At 48.6% G+C, this 24484-nt stretch overlaps 4 protein-coding genes and 1 pseudogene across 5 annotated transcripts; 3 read left to right on the plus strand and 2 right to left on the minus strand.

The window, feature by feature from the left end:
* Nucleotides 1–861: 861 nt before the first annotated feature.
* On the plus strand, nt 862–3455 carry LOC123105994 (pentatricopeptide repeat-containing protein At5g66520). Its single transcript, XM_044528189.1, has 2 exons — nt 862–2668; nt 2840–3455. Exon 1 carries the CDS (start codon nt 935–937, stop codon nt 2651–2653), a length of 1719 nt encoding a protein of 572 aa, XP_044384124.1. The 5' UTR covers nt 862–934; the 3' UTR covers nt 2654–2668; nt 2840–3455.
* On the minus strand, nt 3395–6409 carry LOC123105995 (protein-ribulosamine 3-kinase, chloroplastic). Of its 2 annotated transcripts, none has more exons than XM_044528191.1 (9): nt 6141–6409; nt 5639–5792; nt 5433–5523; nt 5026–5100; nt 4830–4918; nt 4567–4685; nt 4294–4434; nt 4006–4082; nt 3395–3740 (listed from the first exon to the last, which is right to left on the minus strand). In XM_044528191.1, exons 1-9 carry the CDS (start codon nt 6265–6267, stop codon nt 3594–3596), a joined length of 1020 nt encoding a protein of 339 aa, XP_044384126.1. In that variant the 5' UTR covers nt 6268–6409; the 3' UTR covers nt 3395–3593. The 2 variants fall into 2 exon arrangements, with proteins under 2 accessions (XP_044384126.1, XP_044384125.1); XM_044528190.1 differs by having other exon boundaries at nt 4987–5100.
* A 4607-nt stretch (nt 6410–11016) lies between these two features.
* LOC123108419 (heat stress transcription factor C-2a) lies at nt 11017–12004 on the plus strand. Its single transcript, XM_044530210.1, has 2 exons — nt 11017–11262; nt 11349–12004. Exons 1-2 carry the CDS (start codon nt 11020–11022, stop codon nt 11910–11912), a joined length of 807 nt encoding a protein of 268 aa, XP_044386145.1. The 5' UTR covers nt 11017–11019; the 3' UTR covers nt 11913–12004.
* A 5384-nt stretch (nt 12005–17388) lies between these two features.
* LOC123108420 (xyloglucan endotransglucosylase/hydrolase protein 31-like) lies at nt 17389–18440 on the minus strand. Its single transcript, XM_044530211.1, has one exon. It carries the CDS (start codon nt 18316–18318, stop codon nt 17626–17628), a length of 693 nt encoding a protein of 230 aa, XP_044386146.1. The 5' UTR covers nt 18319–18440; the 3' UTR covers nt 17389–17625.
* The window catches only part of LOC123101806 (riboflavin biosynthesis protein PYRD, chloroplastic-like), a 55180-nt pseudogene continuing 49012 nt past the window's right edge, over nt 18317–24484 (plus strand).

A 24484-nucleotide genomic window follows, 5' to 3' on the forward strand; every position in this document is an offset into this window, starting at 1 on the left:
AGCTGGGGACGTCGTGGCGTCGCCTTGAGTTTCGCCCCTGTCGCGAGAGATTCATTTGTGCCAGATCTATATGTCGTCATTTGTGTTTGTAGTCTTATGATCTGTCTAGTAAGTTATTATACTGTGGTGAACTCTATGTGAGTTGTCCAATTTAACGGCGCATGCAACATGATCTTCAGAACTAGACATGTAACACATATTGTTTAGAAAATCTCCAACCTCTGACGTGATAGGTGGAGACATCTATGAGGACCAAATACAATAAGAGATAACGGTGACCCATCAAACTTAATGCTTGGTTCCGGTCTGAGGACCTTAAATGTGAAGACAACCACTCCGTGGCAACGGTGAAGCAGGACCATAGAATGTAATGGAATCCCACGAGGTGGGGGGGGGGGAGGGGGATTTTTGACCTCTCGGAGATTAGACAATGCCCGAGCTTGAGGGAAGCGCCATCTCCGTCATCAGGGAGGGCTTGCCAAGACCTTGCCGGAGATAGGAACGACACGACTCATCCTCTTGCCTGGACCGAGCATCACGCCTCGCCTGAAACAAGCATTGCCCCGCCGTTGTTGGGCGGCTTTGCGGTGGTGCCATATGATGGCGCCGAGAGAAGGGGCGGAGGGAGGTGGTGGTCATTCTGGTCACTGCACGCTACCCGAGTCACCAAGGACGACACGGGGCAGCTCGACCTTTCAATTGATATACAGTGTTGTAAAAGAAAGTTGCAAAGACTATTATTTACAACAAATGTAATCACATAAAACATACGTGCATTGCTTCGTTTTCTGAATTCAGGCCGTGTTAAAAAATGGGAATTCAGACTGTGTTCTGACAGTAGACATGGCTACGCATGCAGCATCCGCAAGCAGCTGATGAAGCGGTACCCACATCATTTGCATCCACCGCCGCCGGAGGTCCACCTCCGCCGCCGATGCCGCCGCCGACCACCGCGGGCACACTCTCGAACAGGGCTCTCCACGCCCGCCTCCTCCGCTCCGGCGCCCTCGACGCCGACCCCTCAGCCGCCGCCCCGCTCGCCGCGTCGGCCGCTAACTCTTCCCTCCCCTACGCGCTCTCCCTCCTCCGAGCCCACCCCTCCACCTTCTCCTACAACACCACCATCCGCTCCCTCGCGCACGGCCCCCGCCCCCACCTCGCCGTCGCTCTCTACCGCTCCATGCTTCTCGGCCCCCTCTCCAACCCCAACAACTACACCTACCCGCCCCTCCTCGCCGCCTGCGCCCGCCTCCTCCCCGCGAGCTCACCCACCGCAGCAGCCGCACCGGGCACCGCCGTCCACGCCTCCCTCTTCCGCCGCGGCCTCGACTCCCGCGACCGCTTCATCGGCGCGTCACTCCTCTCCTTCTACGCGGCCGCCGGGGACCTGCCCGCCGCACGCCAGGTGTTCGACGCAAGTCCCCCCGGCCAAAGGGACCTGCCTCTCTGGAACTCGCTCCTCCACGCCCACCTCTCCCAGGGCTTCTACACCCACGTGCTGCGCCTCTCGCGCCAGATGCCCGCCGCCGACGAGGTCACGCTGCTCGCCCTCGTCTCCGCCTGCGCGCACCTTGGCGCGCTCGACACTGGCCGCTGGGCGCATGCTTCCTATGCAAGGACCCGCCGGAGTACCACCAGGAATCTGGGCACCGCCCTGCTCAACATGTACATGAGGTGCGGAGATGTCGAGAGCGCGTGGTCCGTGTTCCGGGAGACGCTCGACAAGGATGTCCGGACGTGGAGTGTCATGATCGCCGGGCTGGCCATCAACGGGCTCCCCAGGGACGCGCTGGCCTTGTTCGCTGAGATGAAGAACACAGGCGTGGACCCAGATTCCATCACCATGACCGCCGTGCTGAGCGCGTGCGCCCATGCTGGCATGGTGGATGAGGGCAAGAAGTTCCTGGACTGTATGCCTGTCGAATATCGTGTGCAGCCCACCATAGAGCATTATGGCTGCGTCGTCGATCTGCTTGGTCGAGCAGGGCAGCTGGAGGAGGCATTGGCTCTCATTAAGGCTGTCCCGTTCCAGGCTGATGTTGTCCTATGGGGTGCTCTCTTGGTTGCCTGTAGGGTTCACAAGAATGTCGACATGGGCGAGATGGCTGCCATGGAGATACTCAAGTTGGATCCTCAGCATGCTGGGGCATGCGTGTTCTTATCTAATGTCTATGCTGATGCTGGGAAATGGGACCTTGTACAAGGGGTAAGGAGCTCAATGAAAGAACATAAGATATACAAGCCTCCAGGATCCAGCATTGTTGAGCTAAATGGTGTGGTTTACGAGTTCTTGTCCGGGGACCGTTCACATCCTCAGTGTGATCGAATATATGCAATGCTTGATGAGATTTGCAAGACTTTAAGCCTCAAGGGCTACAAGCCTTTAACTAAAGAAGTCACCTTTGACGTTGATGAGGAGGACAAAGAAGTTTGCATCTCGCAGCACAGCGAGAAACTCGCGCTTGCCTTGGGACTCATAAGCACGACAAGAGGGGCTGTCATCCGCATAGTGAAGAACCTGAGAATCTGCGAGGATTGTCACTCTGTCATGAAGATAGTCTCAGCGGTCTACGATCGGGTCATAGTTGTCAGGGATCGAAACCGATTCCACCACTTCAAGAACGGCTCCTGTTCCTGCTTGGACTATTGGTAGGACAAAATCTGAATGGTAAGGTTCTCTAGGAAATATGCAATCAATTCATTGCCCTTTTGTATTAGGAATCACTACTTTCATACAACCAGTGGATGGAACTATATAAACATAGAAGTAACCTTTGTCCTATGCACGATCATAAGATCCCTTGGTTGAATTAAGTCTTTTTTCACGAATGAAATGTAGATGGCATGATCATGTACTTCAAGAAAAGTGTCTCAGCTGGCCATGCAGTACTTACTTGTTCACATGATTTATACGTCACTGCGGACTAATTGACCAAGATGCTGGCTAAGATTATGATCCCACAGGCGCAAACTGTTCACCTGACGTAAGTCTTCAACTCTTCCTCTCATCATATACCCCTTCTCTTTACTTGATTCTAGGGTTCAACAGAAAAGAAGCTCTGATGTAGATGAGTTTTTTTCACAAAAAACACGATTCTCTTCATTGTTTGCTGCTGTGACAAAAGATTCCTTCACAAGAGTATGCATATTTCACTTCTGTCCTCATTTACACTGTCTGAGGGCCTGTTGGGGAAGGCTCCAGCTACCAACTCCACGGTCGGAGCGTGTGGAGCTGCCCCGAACACTACCTCCGCGGAGCTGAAATCTATGGAATCCGTGGAGCTGAATTTATGGAATGGCCGCGTCTGTAGTCCACCACAGGAAAGATGAAAGGGGAGGGAGGGATACAGTATTTTTGTGTCATACCCATTTGTGCGCCAGAAACACAGTGAGATGGATCATTACTGATATGTATTTACAGATGTAACCATATAAGGAAGTTTTAGTTGATAATGATTTTACAACAGAATGTAAGGATTTCACTGCGAATCCACAACATATCAAAAACATGCCATTTATACATGCATTGCTTCGTTAACAGAATTCACTGAGAAGCAGAGGTTGGAAAATCCTTGTTCTCAGAGAAGACGAGGCTACGCCTTCAGCATCCGCAGGTAGTCTTCGATTATGGACATAGCTGAGGAGCGGTACCCAGAGCCAAAAAGGTTGTAGTGATTCAGGTAGTGGTATAGGAGATACAGGTCCCTCCTCTTCTCAAAGCCTGGCTGCTTCGGCATCACCTGAATAACAGTTCAGTATGTTACATGTAACTTTTCCATCAGGACAGTAAATTGAGAGGCCCACCCAGCACAAGACATGAGTTAAATAGTAAGAGAGAAAGACAAGCGGTCAAGCACTCAGCGGGATGTGTTGGAAAATATGCAGATGAACTCAACAAGTACAGCTGGGGGCAAGGGACTCTTCGTTTTATGGGAGTGATACACAAATTGTACTATCTCGTTTTTATTACGAAACATGTAGTGGAACAAAATGAGCATCGGATACCTCGAAATAGGAGCTGTAGAAATCCCCTCCGAATCCAGCACACCATGACATCCCAAACTCTGCTTCATTGTGTCCATCTGCAGTTAAAGAACAATCAGTGACATTTCTTCAGCGATTATCTATGAGTTCTAACAAAACTGTGCAAGAAATTCAGTGATTCCAAACAAATTAATAACCACTTAGTGTTTGCCTTGATCGACACTTTCCTTATAAAAATGAATCAACACATTGCATATACATTGATTGTGATTCTGGAAATTAGGGCAAGAAATAGCGATTTTTACATACAGTAGCATGCCGGATCCAGTATTACAGGATCTCCATTAGTATCAGCGCTTATATTTCCACTCCATAAATCTCCATGAAGAAGGCATGGCTCAATAACAGCACCATCAAACAGTGGATGCATATTGTCAATCAATCGCTGACCTGCACAAGAGGAACTTATATGAAGAAGTTATGAACTACTCCACATGTTAACACCCAGTTAATGATGTGTCCATCAGAAGAAATGGGAACATATAAGTCAAGTTCCATATGTTCCTCCTTTCTCGTATGTACCTTTTTCATATATAGCTGAATCTCCGAACCGCTGTGATATCAACTTCAACTGGTATCCCAGTCTATGCTTCGAGTAAAACTCAATCCAGTCAGCAGTCCAAGTGTTGATTTGTGGAGTGCTACATCAGGAAAATTGGTAGCAAACATGAGTTGCAAGCCACACTACTGGAGGTGGACTTCAAAGTTAAATGTCACTGAGACATTCATCTCGTCTTGATAAAAGGGACAAGTTCAGTTTTAGAATAGCGAGCGCTTAATTTTACCTTCCAATAGTATTTTCAACGTAGAAACCATAGCCCTTGTCAGATTTTGCAGCTTTATGCATTTCAGCGAGCTTTCTCCCTAGAGCTGACTGACAATAAGCTGTTTGTTAACGGTGAATGATTTAAATAAAAGCTTGCAACAAAAGGTACAAGTTACCTTTTTCTTTGAATGAAAGGGGTTTCGGGACAAGGTTACCTGGTCACCCCTAGAACGACCAAATTGAATATACTCCATAATGATAAAAGAACCACCAGTTGGTAACGAACCAACCTGTCATAAAAGGGGCACAGAGTAAGAAATACAGTGAAGAAGAATGGCAGCTGTAGGCAGGTGCCAGGTAGTGACAAATAAAGATAGTACACACAATCTCTGTGCTAAGATGCTAACTGTTAGTTGCTAGATGAGAAGCAACCAACGACCTTCAGATGAATATAACTGGAATAGGAATACGTATACCGATCAAATATCAGAACAAAGTATCTAGTTCTGCAATGTATGGTGTAGTGCAGTTTCAGTCATGAACGTCAGGTATGGTTATCTTGTAGCACTGTTTTATGCATCGCACAACTTATAGATGCTCTTGCATCTGGTTCTTCACTGACCTTGTACGGCAAAGGAACACGGATTGACTTGGTGTCATACATTGCCTTCAAGCCCAGAGCCTCCCCTTCAAACATAGCTGGACCGATGCGCCTGGCATACAAGAATATGTTTCCATTCCATTGTTGCCACCAACATGACTACTTGAACTACTCCATGACATGTTGACTGGTGAGTTAGTTCTAAACATAAATTTGTGTTAGCACACCTGTTGGTCTTCACAAAAAAGGAGCCAGCATCGGTATCATAGCGCTGGGCGGCGTTGATGCACCCACCCCCAATGGAGCTGGTCCCTGTAATCTGGGTGGCCTTCCCCTCGGTGAGGATCCACTCCTTGATTGGGTCGTCGCTCATCGCAGCCACTGCCCAATTGCACGAGACAGGATCAGAGATTCAGAATGACACATAAAACATATAGTAGCATCCACAGCCTCAGCCATGGCAATGCCATGAATTGGGCGTGGAAATTGAAGCTTGTGCCCCCATAAGGCCATAATCACAACTATTGCAGGCCATGGCCGCCACATCACCTCAAACCCTATCCAAATTCTACGGACAACATTTCATATCGGGTTTGCCCTCGCCATGCTACCGGAGACCATCAACACAGCCAGGAGCACGGCGAAATTAAGCTTCAGCACAGGTCGTACAGCGGAGTGGAAGAAGAAGAATTTAGGATTGAGTTCTGAGAGGAGTGGAGGAGGACTTGCCGACGGATAGCCTGGAGGCTGCTCGACGGGGGCAGGCGGAGCAACGGGGCGGGGGGCGGCGACGGAGGATGGAGGAGGCGGAGGTGGAGGGCGAAGAGGCGGAGAGCAGCGCCACGTTTGCTGCCATCGCAGGCGCTCGCCTTCTTCTCCGAGCACGGACGGACGCCCGGCGAAATCCTATTGGCTGCCGCCCGCCGTCGCCATCGCCGTGTCTACTGGCTTTTTTTTTTTTGAGACACCGTGGCTACTGGCTAGGACTGACTTTTTTTTTGAGGGAAGGCTAGGACTGACTAGGAGTGACGAAACGCGTGCTGCCCAGTGCCTGATGGGCCTGGTGTCGACAAGCGGATTGGTCACATTTCCCCGACAACTATATGGGCTTTTCTCAGATTCGAGGCCTGATGTGCTATTTTCCCGGATGAATAGTACCTCAAAAAAAGTCGTAAAATGTCTTCAAAACATTCTTATTTTTTTGGATGTTTGTGTTTGTGACGCAAGCATGCTTGACAGTTTCCATGCAAAATGGAGCACTATTTCGTCGGTGAAAAAAACAATTTTGGAATGACATTTTGGAGTAACATTTGGTGTTCAATATATTTATTTTCTGCACAGACCAAAATGTTTAACCTTTTTGCCTAAAACTTTGCAGGGAGAATTTGGATGTGACTATGAATACATCCACCATTTGTTAGGGATTTTTTGACATTTCAAAAATCATTTTCCATGCGTAGGAGCACGTGCTCCCAGGAGCCAAATTGGATTTCCGTCTTTGTTCACTTCAAATAATTCATGAATCTTTTACTAATGCAACACTTGAACCAAACCTCGTGAGAAAGATCACCTCTTTCTACATGGCTTGTTGCACCGATCGCCCACGCCGAGCGCCAATGCCTGCCCTCGCCGAGCTGCCGAAGACCATAGGCACAACCAGGAGCACGGCAAAACTAAGCTTCTGCGCAAATCGTACGGCGGCGAGGTGAAAAAATGTTGGATTGTGTTTTGAGAGTGTGTGGTGAAGAACTTGTTACCGACGGATAGCATGGAGGCTGCTCGACGGGGGAAGGCGGAGCTACGAGGCGGGGGGCGGCGAGGTTGCAGTCCAGTGTTATCGTCATCACTCCTCCACGAGGGCGACTCTGACTCCACCATCAACGTCCACCGATGTTGCTCTCACCACAAACAAGTGCAGAGGCCTGCGTCGGTCGATGCCAAACACTCAACCACACGCGTCGGCGACCAGGCAGCTCTGACTTTGTCGACGAGCATTGCAGAAGAAAAGTGTTGGGCTTGCGCCAAGCCAGCGCCGGAACCAACCACTCGTCTCGTGTCATCGTCACCACAAGGGCCCCTTCTCAGCAGCTCCGACTTTAGAAAGACAAAGTGAGGCACGACGACCCCTTGAACACGCCAGAAGAGATCGACTACCAAGACCCATTTGCAAACCAACTCCACCCAAAGCCGCCACCATTGCCACACAAGAAGCCGCACAGAACTACCACATCGCTGGACGGACACCTGCCGACCGCAATGCCACGAGCATTCAGCCCATGGAGCGCGCGAACGGGATCCAAAGCTCTTCAAGATGACGTCCCAAAAAGGGAAGCGACAATGCCGACGCCATCGCCCAACCTGACCGGGCCTTAGGCTTTCACTTGAAGAACCGGATACAAGGGTGTAAAAGGGATGGACTTCATGGCGGTGCCTCCAAGGAGGTGAAACGATGTTCATGAATGCCGACGCCGTTGGCTGACAAAAACCCGACAAGCTTTCGCCCTGAGCGTCGCCCAACACCACACCCTCATGCAAAGCACCTCTGCTCGCCCGCACGCCGCCGGTGTCGTGGCAGCGCCACCACCACGTCGGAGCCATCCACCTCATCGCGACATGCCGATGAGCCAGAATTGGTGCCCATCCACAAGCACCACACGAAGGAGGCAGCACCCGCCGCACCGCTGATCTGCAACCAGCCCGCGTAGGGAGGAGGGACCGCCACCCCACTCCATGACTCCATCTCGCTGGATCGGGGCGCCAGATCTGAATCCCGCTCCATCCCCGACATTGGCCGCCGGTGCCGCGTGGCCGGACGGGAGAGGCACCGCACGGGCCGCCAGGACGAGGTCATCGGGAGGTCGCCGCCAGACTCGTGCAACGCAGGTAGAAGGGCCGAGTCTCCCACAGCCGAGGACGCGCGCCGCAGTTGCCCAAGCGCCCATCACCTCCGAGGTAGAAGCGCCAGATCCATGCCGCTTGGGCACCACCGCACCCGCGCGCCCACCATCCCGCGCCGGCCGATCATCGGCGCCCCACTACAGCCTATATACCACTGCCAGAGTGAGAGCCTGGGGACCACCTCCCCGGCACCCAGCCTCGCGTCGCACACCACGCCGTCCAGGGTCAGCTGCCGCGTGCGGCGGAGTGAGTGAGGCCCGCCGCCGCCGGCTGCCGCACAGACTTTGCCGGCGACGTCACCAGACGATGGCAAGGGGGGGTGAACGGGGGTGGCGGCGGCACCGCGGTAGGTTTCGCCCGAGCCGCTCCCTGGAGAGCGATGCGAGCGCTTTCTTCCTCGAGCTATGTGTCACTCTGTTGTGTTTAACTGTTTGCTGTTGCCCCCCTCAAAAAAGAAACTATTTAATGTTGTACACTAGAAAAAGAACTTTTAACTGCTGTTGCTAAAAATACTGTTTATTGTTTATTACTGCAACCAAATGACACATTGGAATTTTTAGGCCATGCTGATTAATTGGATCGTTCAATAGCCATACTCATCATTCTTCATCCCCTTCAAATTTCATGTCGCCGAAGAATGCTGAAACTTCACTGGATACATTCCTAGTAGCCAACAAGAAAGAAGGGATCTTTGTTCGGGGATGGCGTTTTGGCTCCCAGAAGCATATGCTCTGGATGAACAGTACCTAAAAAAGTCGTAAAATGTTAAAAAAAAATCTGATTTTTGTGGATGCCCGTGTTAGTGTCGCAAGCATGCCTGACAATTTTCATGCAGAACGGAGCAGTAGTGTTTCATTGGTGAAAAAAATTGGAATGGCATTTTGGAGTAATATTTGGTGTTCAATTTATTTAGTTTTTGCAGAGGCCAAAATTTTTAACCTTTTTGTCTAAATCTTTGCAAGAAGCATTTGGATGTGACTATGAATACGTAAAAGATTTGTCAAGATTCTTTTTTTGAGATTTCAAAAATCATTTTCCGCGCGTAGTAGCACGTGCTCCTAAGTGCCAAATTGGACTTCCGCCTTTGTTCACTGCAAATAATTTATGAATCTTTCCTTTATTACTATTGCAGCACTTGAACCAAACCTGGTGAGAAAGATCTCCTCTTTCCACATGGCTTGTTGCGCGGATCACCCACGCCGAGATCTATTCTTTACCTGTTCTGGCATCCCTCTCCTCTTCTTTCATCGCCGTAGCGATGCATATTAAAGTGTTATCAAGAATAAACCAACTTTGTTGTTATAATCAAAATGTAAGGAACTTAAACACAAATAGTAAAAATGCTTTCCGTCGCTATTTTTCCTTCTCTTTGAATTCCGCATCAACTCTGTTTACTGTTTCCACCATACTGCTATCTTAGTGTTGTTATGTTGGATAATTTTTGAATGTGTTGTCATGTATTTGCTGAGATGGAAGAGAAAGAAGGAAAAAAAAGAGTCTTGCATTCTCTTAGATGTCTTATCTCGTATTTAATTGAAACGTTGATGGTATGCCTGAGATTATTAACCTTGATCTGTTAACCACCGGGCGCAGAATGTCGCCACCACGTACCCACGATGATGGATGGCTCGATGTTGATGGGGTGGCACGCACTCGCACGCCGGTCTCACTCTCAACCTGCACGCGAGAACGCTAAATCAGGAATCTGAACTAACCGGGGAGACGCACCCGGTAAGCTAACCGCCTCGACCCCCGCCATTCTCATCTGAAATATCTTTGCGTTCTCTTCAGAAGCGAGCTAGCAGACATAACCGCCCCTTGAGGAGTAGACCCGCGTAGGGATTTAGCCGTATTTAGCACTGACTATTCGCGCCCCCTGTCCGCACGTTGATATGTTTTCTTCCATTGCTAAAGAAATGGAAAGTTGATAGTTCAACGTTGCACCTGCCGCATGTCATTATCACCCAACAATCAAATTCTCCAACCTTCCATTCCACGAAAAGAAATGCATGACCGCCATTTAGAGAGAGAAGCTAGCAGGGAGCAGTTGCACTACTTATTCTAATGTTCTATGATTAATTAGCTAGCCAAATAACGTTGCCAAATAATATCCACACAACTTTTAACCATTTCAGTTATATTTCAATCGAATTCAGGAAAACATGCATGTTGTACATGTTTCAACAATTTTATATTACAAATTCTGAAATACTAAAAATCTTATGTTAGATTTTTAACATTGCAAATCGAAAGTTTTTTTTATGGCAAATTACGTGTGCGAACATGGCAGTTTCCTTCAGCAAGCATTGCAAATCTTGAAAAAAAAGTAATTTGGTATGCTTCCTGAAGGAAATTGCGGGGCTCAGGACACGTAATTTGCCATAAAAAATGTTTGATTTGCCATGTTTAAAAATCTGACATTAGATTGGTATCGGGGTCTTGAAAAATAGCTTCAAGGTGTATCTATGATTGGTCTTGTTTTTGAAGGTCTTGTAGCTGCATGCAATTACTTTTACTTGGTACGTCGCGTCTCATGTGGCGACGTCTGGCACCTCTATAATATTTATAGGCTTGATAGGCACGAGACTCCTTCGTTCTCCCATTCATCATTCCATATCTTGAGCTCCCACACATTCCTCACATCCTTCACTAGCAAAGAGAGAGGAAAAGGCTAAAGTATCTTATATATTGTTGTCGTGTGCTCGTGGTGATGAGCGGCGGTGGTGGCATGGCCAAGGAGTACTCGGAGAGTGGTGGTCTGGTGGGGCTGATGCCGTTCGTGGCCAAGACGTACAGCATGGTGGAGGACCCGGCGACTGACGACGTGATCGCATGGGGAAGAGGCGGCAACAGCTTCATCGTGGCCGACCTCTTGGTCTTCTCGGGCACGCTGCTTCCCGCGCACTTCAAGCACTGCAAATTCTCTAACTTCGTTCGGCAGCTCAATACCTACGTATGTGCACGTAATACTGCAACTGCTACCACTTGTCTAACTGTGGCACTACCACTCTGCTGTAGTTAATCTGTACCACTCTCCAGGGATTCCAGAAGGTGGATCCGAATAGATGGGAGTACGCCCATGTGTTGTTCCTTCGGGGGCATGCGCACCTCCTGCACCAGATTGTCCGGCTCACCAACAACAACAGCAAGCGCAAGCCCAAGGACGACGACGACCACAACAACACGATGGTGGCCACTGAGGTGATCCTGCTAAAGCAGGAGCAGAAGGCCATCAAGGACCGCTTGGCGGCGATGTCGCGCCAGGTGCGGGAGACGGAGCGCCGGCGGAAGCAGATGCTCGACGTCCTCCTGAAGGTCGTTCGAGACCCCGAGGTGCTGCGCCCTCTCCTAGGCAACAACGAGAGCGAGGAGAAAGGCGCGGAGGTCAAGAGGCTGCGACTGCAGCTTCTGGACAGGGAAGGCCAGGTGGGCAGCACCAACAGCATGTCCGTCGACGGGCCGCTCTACGACACCACCCAGGACGAAGTCTTTGTGCCGGAAACCGGCATCGACTTCACTGGCTTCTACACTGGAGGCGGCTTCGTGGCGGACGGCAGCGGCGAGGACCCGTCGTACGCGTTCCCCATGGACAACGACTACTAACTGCGTGCTTTTGTTGATCTAGCTACCTGTATAGGTCAAGTTCCATATTCTCCTCCTTTGTCCTATGTACCTTTTTCGTATATATGGCTGAATCTCCGGACCGCTGTGAAATCAACTTCAATTGGTATCCCAGTCTATGCTTTGAATAAAACTCAATATATCCAGTCAGCAGTCCAAGTGTTAATTTGTGGAGTGCTAGATCAGGAACATTGCTGGATTAAAAAGAACAGTATTTCAAAGAAAACATGAATTGCAAGCCACACTACTGGAGGTAGATTTCAAAGTCAAATGTCACTAAGAGTCATTCATCTACTCTTGATAAAAGGAATAAGTTCAGCTTTAGAATACCAAGCGCTTAATTTTACCTTCCAATAGTATTTTCCACATAGAAACCATATCCCTTGACAGATTCTGCGGGTTTATGCATTTCAGCGAGCTTCCTTCCTAGAGCTGACTGACAATAAGCTGTTTGTTAATGATGAATGGTTTAAATAAAAGCTTGCAACAAAAGGTACAAGTTACCTTTTTCTTTGAATGAAAGGGGTTTCAGGACAAGGTTACCTGGCGGAAGCAGGTCGAATCCTTTATACAAGAAGGCAACATTGGAATTGAGGTAAATGATGATATAGGCCATTACTTCCAAACACAGAAAGGATTGAGACAAGGAGATCCGATGTCTCCTATCTTTTTTAATGTTGTCGCTGATATGTTGACCGTTCTTATCAATAGAGTGAAAGAAAACAGCCATGTAGGGGGTCTTATCCCACATATGGTGGAGGGTGGGGTATCCATTCTACAATATGCAGATGACACCATTATCTTCATGGAACATGATCTAGCTAAGGCAAGGAATATGAAGTTAAATTTGTGTCTTTTTGAACAAATGTCCAGGCTCAAAATTAATTTCAACAAAAGTGAATTATTCCGTTTTGGGCGCACCAAAGATGAACATGATAGTTATAAACAGTTGTTTGGTTGCGAGCTAGGTTCTTTACCATTTAACTATTTGGGCATCCCAATACACAATCATAAACTCACTAATAAAGAGTGGAAATGTATTGAAGATCAATTTGAAATGAAGTTGAGATGCTGGAAGGGCAAGCTCTTATCTTACGAGGGCGGTTGGTCCTTATCAACTTGGTACTCACGAGCATGCCGATGTTCCTCCTTTCCTTCTTTGAGGTACCTATAGGGGTACGAAAAAGATTAGATTTTTATCGATCTCGGTTTTTCTGACAGATTGACGAGAACAACACCAAACATAGATTGGTTGAATTGGATATTATTTGTAGGCCGAAGGACCAAGGGGGTTAGGCATTGAAAATCTTGAAGTTAAAAATAAGTGTCTGCTTAGTAAGTAGCTTTATAGGCTATCGGTGGAGACGGAAGGGGTGTGGATATATATCTTACATAATAAATATTTACATACTAAAACGTTGGCGCAAGTGTCGGCACAACCGTATGACTCTCCATTTTGGAAGGGCTTATGAGGATTAAGAATGCCTTCTTCAACATGAGCAAATTCATTGTAGGGAACGGTCAGGGTATCAGGTTTTGGGAAGATACCTGGTTAGGTGAGACCCCACTAACCATACAGTACCCTTCCCTCTATAACATACAACAGAAAGAGGTTTCCTTTTCCATGGTCTTGGGGTCTATGGCCCTTAACATTCAGTTCAGACGATCGCTAATAGGAGAACGCTGGGATATATGGCTACATCTAGAGCGTAGGTTGATGGAGTTCAACCTCTCTAATGCATCAGACTCCCTGTATTAGAAATTGTCCATGTCAGGTGTCTTCTCGGTTAAGTCTATGTACACAGATTTGAGAACACTGGGACGTCACCGAGGTTGATCTACATTTGGAAAATTAAAGTGTCGCTGAAAATCAAAATGTTTATGTGGTTTGTACACAAGGGAGTCATTTTGACAAAGGATATCTTGGCAAAGCGTAACTGGGAAGGTGGTAAACGGTGTTGTTTTTGCGATCAGGAAGAGACAATAGAACATCTGTTTCTACTCTGTCCTCTCGTAAGTTACTGTGGTGTACTATTCATGTAGCATTTAACGTAGCTCCGCCCATTTCGGTTACACATCTATTTGGGACTTGGTTAACTGGGATTGACCCTAAAACTGCGGCATATATTCGTGTAGGAGTATGCGCATTACTTTGGGCCATTTGGAATTGTCGAAATGATGTTACTTTTAACAGACAAACTGTCACAGTTTTTCTACAGGTTATCTTCAAGGCATCAGCTTGAATCCATACGTGGTCATTACTCAGCCATGTGGAACACAGGGAGCTTATGGATACTAGGTGCAACCGATGGGAGATGGTTGCATGGGATACATATACAACCGGTTTGAATGACGGTTCAATAATAGGATAGGTGTTTACTCATCTTAGCCTATTTTAGCCGGTTGTGGCTTTTCATATTTTTATGTCAGATTTGTAGGACCTTTTGAGTCCTTGTTTCGAACCTGGATCTTTAATAATATGGCTATGTGCATACAGAGGATTGAGATCCAGTGATATGCCATGGGCATGTCATCCATGAACAGTATGGTGCCTTGCCCCCCTCTCCCCTCCGCCAGATCATGATCCAGCGGCCAGGGGTGACATGAACAGTTCCCAGTCTACAGTACATCCACATTACAATATCTACAGTGATTCGTCTACAGGACCATGTCCACAGTGTTTTGTTGCTACAATGATTAATCTGGGCTGTCCATTCCAGATCCAAGGGTCATGTTACGGAGTGACATGCTGAAGGCATGTCACTGGATCTCTGTCACATATAGAGGCTGGGGGTTATCCTCCTTTTTGAAAAAAGGACAAGGTTACCTCTTACCTGGTCACCCCTAGAACGACCAAATTGAATAAACTCCATGATGATAAAATAACCGCCAGTTGGTAACGAACCAACCTGTAAAAAAAGGGGCATGAAGTAAGAAAATGCAGTGAAGAAGAAAAGGCGGCTGTAGGGAAGGTGCCAGGTAGTGAAAATAAAGAAAGTTCAGTAAGTTCAGTTCACAGTACCCCCCCAATGGAGCTGGTCCCTGTGATCTGTGTGACCTTCCCCTCGGTGAGGATCCACTCCTTGATCGGGTCATCGCTTATGGCAGCCACTGTCCAATTACACGGGACAGGGTCAGAAGCTCAGAATCACACATAAAACAGATCGGATGCATCCACACCCACAGCAATGCCATGAATTGGGCATGGAAACTGAAGCTGATACCCACATAATCACAACTATTTCAGGCCATGGCTGCCACAACACCTTAAATCCTATCAAAATTTCTACAGTCAACATTTTACATCGGGCCTGGCTATGGCTTGCCCTCGGCGTTCTGTTGAAGACCATCGACGCAGCCCGGAGGGTGGCAAAACTGAGCTTCGGCATTGTTCGTACGACAGCGAGGTGAAAAAAGGTTGCAGGATTGAGTTTTGAGAGAAGTGGAGGAGGACTTGTTACCGACGGATAGCCTCGAGGCTGCTCTGCGGGGGCAGGCGGAGCGACGAGGCCGGGGGCGGCGACTGAGGATGGAGGAGGCGGAGAGCAGCGCCATGTTATCTGCCATTGCAAGCACCCGCCTTCTTCTCCGAGCACGGACGGACGCCCGACGAAATCCTATTGGCTGACGCCCGCCGTTGCTAGTGGCCACTGGCCAGGACTAGGAGTGACGAAACGGGTGCCGCCCAGGTCTGACGGGCCTGGTCTTGACATGCGGATGGGTTTGTCCCTCCCGTTCGCTGGTCTAAGTGGGCTGCCAGCCCATTATCTCCCCCCCATCGGTTTCGGAACCTTCTAGCCATACGGTTTACTGGGCTGGGTTTACCGTGGTCATCTTTTTTTCTTCTTTCTGTTTGTTTTTCCTTTTTCCGCTTCTTTTTTAAACTTTTTACTTAGCATTTCGTGATTGTTTTGAAAATCACAAACTTTTTTCAAATTCGTGATTTTTTGCCAATTTCATGAACATTTTCAAATTCAAGATTTTTTCAAAATCTTGAATAATTTTCAAATCCATGGTATCTTTTTGAAATTTGTGAACATTTTTAAATTCACAAAGATTTTTTCAAATCCACGATTTTTATTCAACTTCATGAGCATTTTTTCCAAAGGTCAATGTTCAATGGTCAACGGTCAAGTGGGCTGCGGCCCATATAGCGTGTGTGAGTGCCAGCAACCTAACTTGCATTATAAGTGATGCGGAGGAGCTCTTGATGTGCCATTTATCCGGAACGAAGAAAATGTTAATTTGCATCATTATTTTCCCTTCTCTAAGCTCAAGGTCAAGATCGGGGGTGTTGTGGAGGCGTGGAGGGTTGTTGTGGGACGACGAAGGAGATGTGTGCTCAATCGGAGGCCTTTGTCAGACGAGCGAGCTTGCATCAGACCCAGACATGTCGTACATCGATATCGGTGTTTTCTCCATGTTTTCTTTAAAGAGTCTTCGTCTTTCGTTTGTTGCGGTGAGACGGTAGCATTGCCCCAGGGTAGGAATAATGTTCTCCCCACCCTAACCCCGTATCGTTGTGTATTTTTTTTTGCTGGCGGAGGGCATGTGGAGCTGTGTCTCCAGCAAGCCTTCTGGGATCCGATCGGTCTAGGTTTTCTAGTGGATCCTTCTAGAGTCAACCGGCTTTTGTGATCTGCGTGGCCTTGGGAGTTTCTACAAGCTGCAGGCGTCTCCTGATCTGCATCAACGACTTCCTGGCCGTTTTTTTTACTAGCTCCTCGATTAAAAAAAGTTTTCTCCGTGAATGAAGGCCCAGAGGCGGCATCGAGCTATGCTCACAGCTCACTACCACTGCATGCAGGAGCTAGAAGACTTCAACACCCCAAAGATTTTGATTGTTTTTCTATTTTGTTTGTAAGGGTGTGTTCGTAATGTCCTGTGACACTTAATGTATGGCCTTAGGCCTTTTTGAAGAAAAACAACTTCTTGGTCGCATGTAGTACTAGTGCACTATAAATGTTATATAGCGTTGTTATGCAACACTTGTGTACATAATGAGAGTGCTCATATATTGTACGTGGATGTTGTTATGATAAATGAAGTAATTGCATTTTGCTCAATTGTGAAGTATGGCCGGCAAGCCCAAAAAAACGCTTTGGGATGATGCATGTATGAAGAAATTTATAAAGTATTTGCTTGATTGTGCAATACTGCTGACAAGGCCGACAAGGCGGTTTTGGACTATGCACAAGATGAATATCTACTTTCAGTGCGGCGAAAGGTGTCAAGATCAACACAAGCGGATCCCATTCAAGTGGGGGTGAATGAAGGTACCATGAATAGGATAGCTGACGCTTGTTGTGTGCGAGAGGTCAATACGATTAGCTATGTTGATGAAGAATATCATGTGAACCAGATGTATGGGTCCATGTATTCTCTAATAATGTTAAGGCTTCACTCTGTTTATATTATGTATACATATCCAACATTAAGGTATAGTTATTCAAATGAACTGTGTGTATTGTTATTGTTTCTCCTTCACGGCAAATCATTCATACGTACATCTTTTTATTACAACACTTGAAGCAAACACACTCGTGACCAAGATAGGTAATTCCACATGGCTCGTGGGACGATCAGAGACGGAACAACGCCGCGATCTAATGTTCACCAGCTCCGGCATCCACTACCTCCTCATCGGCGGCAGCACCAGCCTCATCTCCAGCGTTCGCATCAGCCATTCATCCTGTCATTCTTCTTCCTCTTCCTCCTCCTTCGCTGAGAGCGCAACGGGCACCCTGACATCTCTGTAGCTGCAGACGTAGGGCGCGTCGCGGCCGTGGTACGTGCCGGTCCACCTCCCCTCATCGACGCCGCTCGCGTCCCAGAAGGAGGCGTACAGGAACATGGGCTTCTCCGGCCAGGGCTCCCCGTCGCGCCGCTCCTCCCTCCGGATCACCTCCCCGTCGACGCGCCACTCGATGGCCTCGGCGCCCCAGGCGACCGCGTAGTGGTGGAACCCGTCGGAGGAGTCGAAGGGGAGCTCGTGGACCGCCTCCCTGCCCCCGCGGCCGGCGACGAAGAAGTTGGTCTGTACGGCGCGCTTCTCGTTGCCGAGGAACTCGAAGTCGATCTCGTCCATGTCGCCGGAGCCCTCCAGGGAGGAGAGGTAGAGGTTGTAGTTGAGCCCCGCGGTGTCGCCGGCGGGGGCGCGGACCGCGGCGGCCACGGCGCCGCCCGGGAGGAAGCGGCTGCGGGACCGCCAGCGTGCCCCGCCGCGGTGGTCGTACGTGACGTGGATCTCGCCGGACTCCGGCGCATGGCGGCAGGCGTCCGGGGTGTAGTCCACCGCGATGCGCGCCAGCGGCTCCGTGCCCTCGGGGCGCAGGTGCTCGTGCTGGTCGTCCGGCGTGACGTCGCTGGACTCGGAGTCCGACGCCATGGTGGTGGACGGGAGAGCGCAGAGGATTGGGAGCGAGGTGGTGGCGTTTTATTGTGCCGGACAGACGACAGCCGCCGCGCCGGGAACGTACGCCACCAGTCCACCACCCACATGCATGCTCTCGAGCTCTGCAGCTGCAGGAGTATTGGAGTAACATGAAGAACCAAGTACAATAATGAGCCAACGTGCTATTATTAAGTAAGAACAAACAACATGAGATCCATTTGTTGCAAGAGTAACATGAACACCATGTAAGAAATATTATTTGATTACACATGACAACTAAGAAAGGCTGGATGTACCTTACAAGAACAATTTGTCCATGAAAGAACATCTTAACATTTCTAGATGAGATTTGCTAAGTCTCGGTCGTTATGTCTCAGTTGATGCTATATTCCTTTGATTTGCACGGAGATTCATAAGATTTTTTTTCTTTTTAGTTTTCCCTTTTTTCTTCTCATATACTATATCACTTGACTGAAAATTAGTCAAGTCTTAGTCGACTGAGAACTACTCACATCCTTTTGAGATATCCCATACCAGATGGAAAAAATAAATAAAATAGTTTTACTAAATCACATCTAGATGTGTCCTAAGTATTGCACATCTAAATTCTGTCATTGATTTTACGCGAAGATTCGAATGTTTTTTTTTCTTTTTATATTTGATTAAGTCAGTGGATATGCAATAACTAGAGCACATCTAGATGCGCTCTAGATAGACCTTCGAGAAAAAGTTATTGAAGCGTCACCGCTGAAAGATCCACAGATCCAATGTGGAAGAGCAAGAAGCGAAGCGATCTTCCAAGCCATAGAGGTGTCTACACCAACCTTCAAATTCAAAGGCCTTATGCAGCATCAGAAGCCGCACAAATGTGAGAATGTGACCACGACGAGGACAACGACCAAACTACAAACGAAAGTTATGGGCACATTCAACATATTGGAGATAAGGAGGCTTACAAAGACTTTAGTTGCTAGATGAACGCCGCCACATAACCCTGCACTATTAGGAAAGGGTTTATACGTCAACCCAAATGAGTGACGGGCCTGGCGGGGTATCCGCTACATCTACTTTTTAAAACAAGCAGTGACGGGTAGCAAAATCTGCCCGCCACAGCTAACAGACTAACTATGACGGGCAGAACTCATGACCCGCCACAAGTATAATCTCCCGGATGAGCGTGGAGGAATGGTATCGAGGTGGTGGGGTTTTGTTGTGCCGGATAGGCGACAGCCGCCGCTCCGGCAACATGCTCTCCAGCTCTGCAGCTGCAGGAGTATAACATGAAGATTCATGTACGTACAATAATGAGCCAACTTGCTGAGTGAGAACAAACAACATGAGAACCCTTTGCTGCAGGAGCAACATGAAGACCATGTAAGAAATATTATCTTGATTACACATGGCAATATTTTTTTCCTTTTTTCTAATTATATTTTCTTTTTTGGTTGTGTGCATCCTGGATATTCTTAAGCATCTTGTTAGTGCAGAGGCTGGGTGTAATTGATATCTACCCCTTCCGTTCCAAAATTATTGTCTTAGATTTGCCTAAATACAGATGTATCAAGTCACGTTTTAGTACTAGGTACATCTGTATCTAGACAAATCTAAGATAAGAAGTTTAGGACAGAAGGAATACTTGATATTAATATATTTCCCTTTTAAAAAAATGACAACCAAGGAAGGCTGGATCTACCTTACAAGAACAATTTGTCCATGAAAGAACATTTTAACATTCCAGATCAGTTTTGCTAACATTTTAACATCGTTATGTCTCAATCTCGATGCAATATTCTTTTGATCTTGCACGGAGATTTGTATACTTTTTTTCTTTTCATTTTCTTTTCATTTTTCTTCTCATATACTACTTGATACTTGGTTAAGTCTCAGTCGATTGAGACCTAATCACACCCTTTCCAAATATCCCATTGCAAATGAAAAAATAAAAACATTTTATGTATGACAGAAAAATAAATAAAACAGTTTTGATAATCACATCTAGATGTGCCCTTAAGTATTGCACATCTAAGTCCTATGTCATTGATTTTATGCGAATGTTTGTTTTACTAAATCACATCTAAATATACCCTAAGTATTGCACATCTAAGTTCTATGTTATGGATTTTACGCCAAGATTCGGATGGGTGTATGTTTTTTTTATGTTTGATTAAGTCACTTAGATATACAATAACTAGATCATATCTAGATAAGCCCTAAATAGACCCTAGAGAAATTTTTTTAAGCCATCGCCGCTAAAAGATCCACGGATCCAACGTGGAAGCTAGTAGCGATAAGCAAAGCGATCTTTCGAGCCAAAGATGTTCTTTTCTATCCCAACCTCCAAATTCAAAGGCCTAACGTGGCACCAGAAACCGTACCAATGTGAGTATGTGACGGAGAGGAGGCCCATGACCAAACTGCAAAGGAAAATATGAGTGCCACCAGACAAACCCTAACCTCACCTACCAAATACGCCGACATGAATCTACACCAACAAGCCATCAGCGCCACCACATCCAACACATGGGAGATAGGGAGGCTTACGGAAACTTTAGTTGCTAGATTAGCGGCGGCGTGTAACCCTCCTAAAAGATCCAAAACGGAAAAGAAAAACTAGAGCTCCATCCAGTATAGCGCGGCCTCCGCACCTTTCGGTGGAGGAGTAAGGGGACAACAAACTACCAGCGTATAATGACGGAGACAAGCCTAGAGCAGCTAGGGTTATACCTCTAGACCTAGTAACAACAACCCTTTCAATTAATTCTTATAATGTATAGAAAATCATCATAGTGCATCAGTGAAGCTAGCTTAGCCCTAGGTGTAACCCTATGCTAGCTTCGCCCCGGCCGGAGGAGGCAGGGTGGCGGCATGGTGTGCTTGAAAAATCCTCTCTAGAGGGTTTAGAGAGGAGATGACTGTTATATAGTATAGAATTTGAATCTCAAATCTTGCAAATGGTGAATGTAAAATATCTACTCAGAGTAGCAAAAATCTTGCAAATGGTGGAAGCACATACAACTTTCTCGCAAAAAAAGGAAGCACACAAAGCTTAAAATTTGACACCAAAAAACACGGATGAAATCACTGTTCTGACCTTGTCAACGTTTATAGTCACAAACTGAACTTGACGTGAAAGTATTTCGCGATTTGACCCTTTTAGAAATGCTAGAGCCCGCGGCGTTTCCACCCAACATAGAAACGCCGAGCAAGCTAGCGTTCCCTGCCAACACGGAAACGCCGAGGCAGCTAGCATTTCTGCCCTGGCCCACAGTCAGTCCGAACCCGCTGTTTTTGCTGACGTGGCACGCGTGAAACGCCAAGGTCCTTGGCGTTTCTGAACTGGATTAAGTAACGCGCGCGGGCCGCGGGGGCCTAACCCAGCCCACTCGCAGTCCCAGCCCCGGTCGGGCAGTTCTTCCAGGGCGAACTGGCGGCCGCCCCTCCCTCTTCTTCACTTGTTTTATTTACCTTTGCCAAGTAATATTGTTTCTTACACATCAAGTCAATTTGGACCATGCGGGACGCAGCTCCTCCTCCAAAAAAACAGTTAGGGTTTCTGCCTCTTGCTGGCGCCGACGCAGGTCCGCCTCATCTCCGGTGGCCCGAGGGCCATGGAGGCTTGGTGGATCCTGCCAAGGGCCGGCAGGAGGGCTTCGTCTTTAGCCGTTTCTTTCAGTTTTGTTAGGGTTTGTGTTCTGCTCAGGAAGGCGAAATGGTGGCGGCTCCTTGAAGATGGAATAAAGGTCTCCGCGCCTAGCCCCGTTCCCGCGGTGCGTCTAGCATCGCTGGTGGGCGTGTGGAGGTGTGTCTCCGACGAATCTATCTTAGGTGGATTTGCTCGGATCTCGTTGGTGTTCGTCTACGTTCGTGTGTTTTCGGATTGGATCTTTCCGATCTACATTATTCTTCATCCGTGGCAGTTGCTGTCCTGGTGCGTTGGTCCTATGCGGGCTTAGCACGACGACTTCCCGACTGTCTGCTACAACAAGTTGTGCCCGACTCCGACGATGGAGGGGCGATGACGGCGACGCCCCTTTGGCTTGCTTCAGTGGTTGTAGTCGTCGCTAGGTGGTGTACGGATCTAAATGTAATTTTTATTATTTCTGGTGTTTATTGTACTGTCATGATCGAAGATGAATAGATTGAAAGATTTTCCGAAAAAAGTAATATTGTTTCTTCGTGAACATAACACACTTTTTATTGCGAGTTAGCAGAAATACCCTATTTTCTCTATTTTTTCACGTGTAATGTATTTTGGGCCCACCTGTCATAATTTTGTGGACCAAAATACCCAAGTCATTTTTCCTCCTAGGCTGCGGTTTGACCGGTCGAACGATGGAATCAATCCATCCATGGTGCTCGGTTGAGGAATAGAACCTCCTTCCTCTGCGTGCCGCGCCGCGCGACTCCTTCCGCCAAGCTGCGCCGTGCCCTTCCACATAGACATCGCAGCCGCGTCGGGATTCCTCATTCTCCTAGGACGGGCCGCCTCCTCACCACCTGCCGGACCGCGCGGCGCTGTCTCCCTGTCTCCGGCCACCGGGGCCCGAGCAGCTCCGCGCCGCGGCGAGACCTTGCAAGTCTGCCGCGCAACTGCGTCAGCGACACACAGACACTCCAGGCAGCTTACAGTTATAGGGGCACCGCACACAGACAAATCCCAGATCCACGCCCACATCTGGCTGGATTGGCCAACCCTCTCCTGACTGACATGATCTCCTCCTCGCTCCTCCCGCGCCCCCGCCTCGCCCCTCTCCCCGCATCTGCCGCCCCCCCCCCCCCCCCCCCCCCCTGCCGCGCCCGCGGGCTCGCGGCCGGCATGCGGTGCCAGGCGCAGGCGGGGGACATGGATGCGCACTACATGCGGCAGTGCGTCGAGCTGGCGCGGACGGCCGCCGGGCACACCAGCCCAACCCCATGGTGGGCTGTGTTACGACCCAACCTACTGCACCAGCCAACACCAGTGACCAAGCCCAGGAGAAGAATGAACGAGCCCGCAAGCCCAACAAGCGCTACGGCGGCCCAGAATGGATGACCTAACTACTTAAGCGAGCGAGCACCAGGGGAGAAGGTAGGCAGAGACAAGACGCTGGCAGCACAACTCTCACTCTCGATCCCCTTCTCTCTGTATCTCATGAACCCTAGATCGAAATTCTCCAATTCCTCTGTACTCCGACTCTGATTGTGCCAAATTATCTAGTGGGAGCGTAACATTTGGTATCAGCAGCCTTTCCACCCACCACCTCAACCCTGGCCGGTCGATTTCCCTCGATCATACAGACCCGACGCAGCAAGACCACAACCATGTAGGAGACCAACAAGCCCTGGCCGATCTGACGGCGGCGATCAGCGCCATGTCGTCCCAGATCGGCGAGATCCACCCCATCGTCCTCGAGCTCCAGGGGTGGCGACCGATCGTCAAGCGCTCGGTGGAGGACCTGCATTTGGAGGTGGGCGAGCTGCGGCAGCTGCTCAAGGAGGTGCGGCCAGAAGCTGTGCCGGTGATTGATCCGGCACCAGCGGCGGCCACGGAGCCGGCGCATCCGATTCGCCTCGCGGATCTTCCTCCACTCCTTTCGTCGACAGTAGCACCGCCACTCAAGCTTTCTTTGACCGCGGATGCGCATCTTCCTCAACCCAGCGAGTGCCTCTTGCCTCGCGGTGGCAACGGCCACGGGCCCGCTGGCCACGGCAGGACTGAAGATTACCAAGGGATGTTGCCGGGGGAACGGACCCCGCGGGCACCCTCGGTCATGGGTATGGCCGATTCCCATCCTTTCGTGGCAGATAGTTCTTTTATGGGAGAGCGTCAGTTCGGCTTCAGTCGATTTCCTCCTCCACCACGTTTTGATTTCCCTATGTTCAATGGCAATAGTCCACGAGCTTGGCGTCAGAAATGTGATGCGTATTTCAGAGTTTGTATACTCAGTCCAGACATTTGGGTGAGTTGCGCCGTGATGTATTTCATCGACTGGGCACTGCCGTGGTTGTAGTCCACCAAAGCGCACCTACTTTATACAGATTGGGGTGCGTTTGCAGAGGCAGTTTGTGTGCAATTTGAAAGTGCGTTATATCGACTAGAGGGGGGGGGGTGAATAGGCGATTTTTATGAAAGTCTTCAAAACGTGGAAGTTATGAAGACAAACGATAGAAATAAACCTAT

The sequence above is a fragment of the Triticum aestivum genome, chromosome 5A (genome assembly GCF_018294505.1).
Source record: "Triticum aestivum cultivar Chinese Spring chromosome 5A, IWGSC CS RefSeq v2.1, whole genome shotgun sequence".
Lineage (NCBI taxonomy): Eukaryota > Viridiplantae > Streptophyta > Magnoliopsida > Poales > Poaceae > Triticum > Triticum aestivum.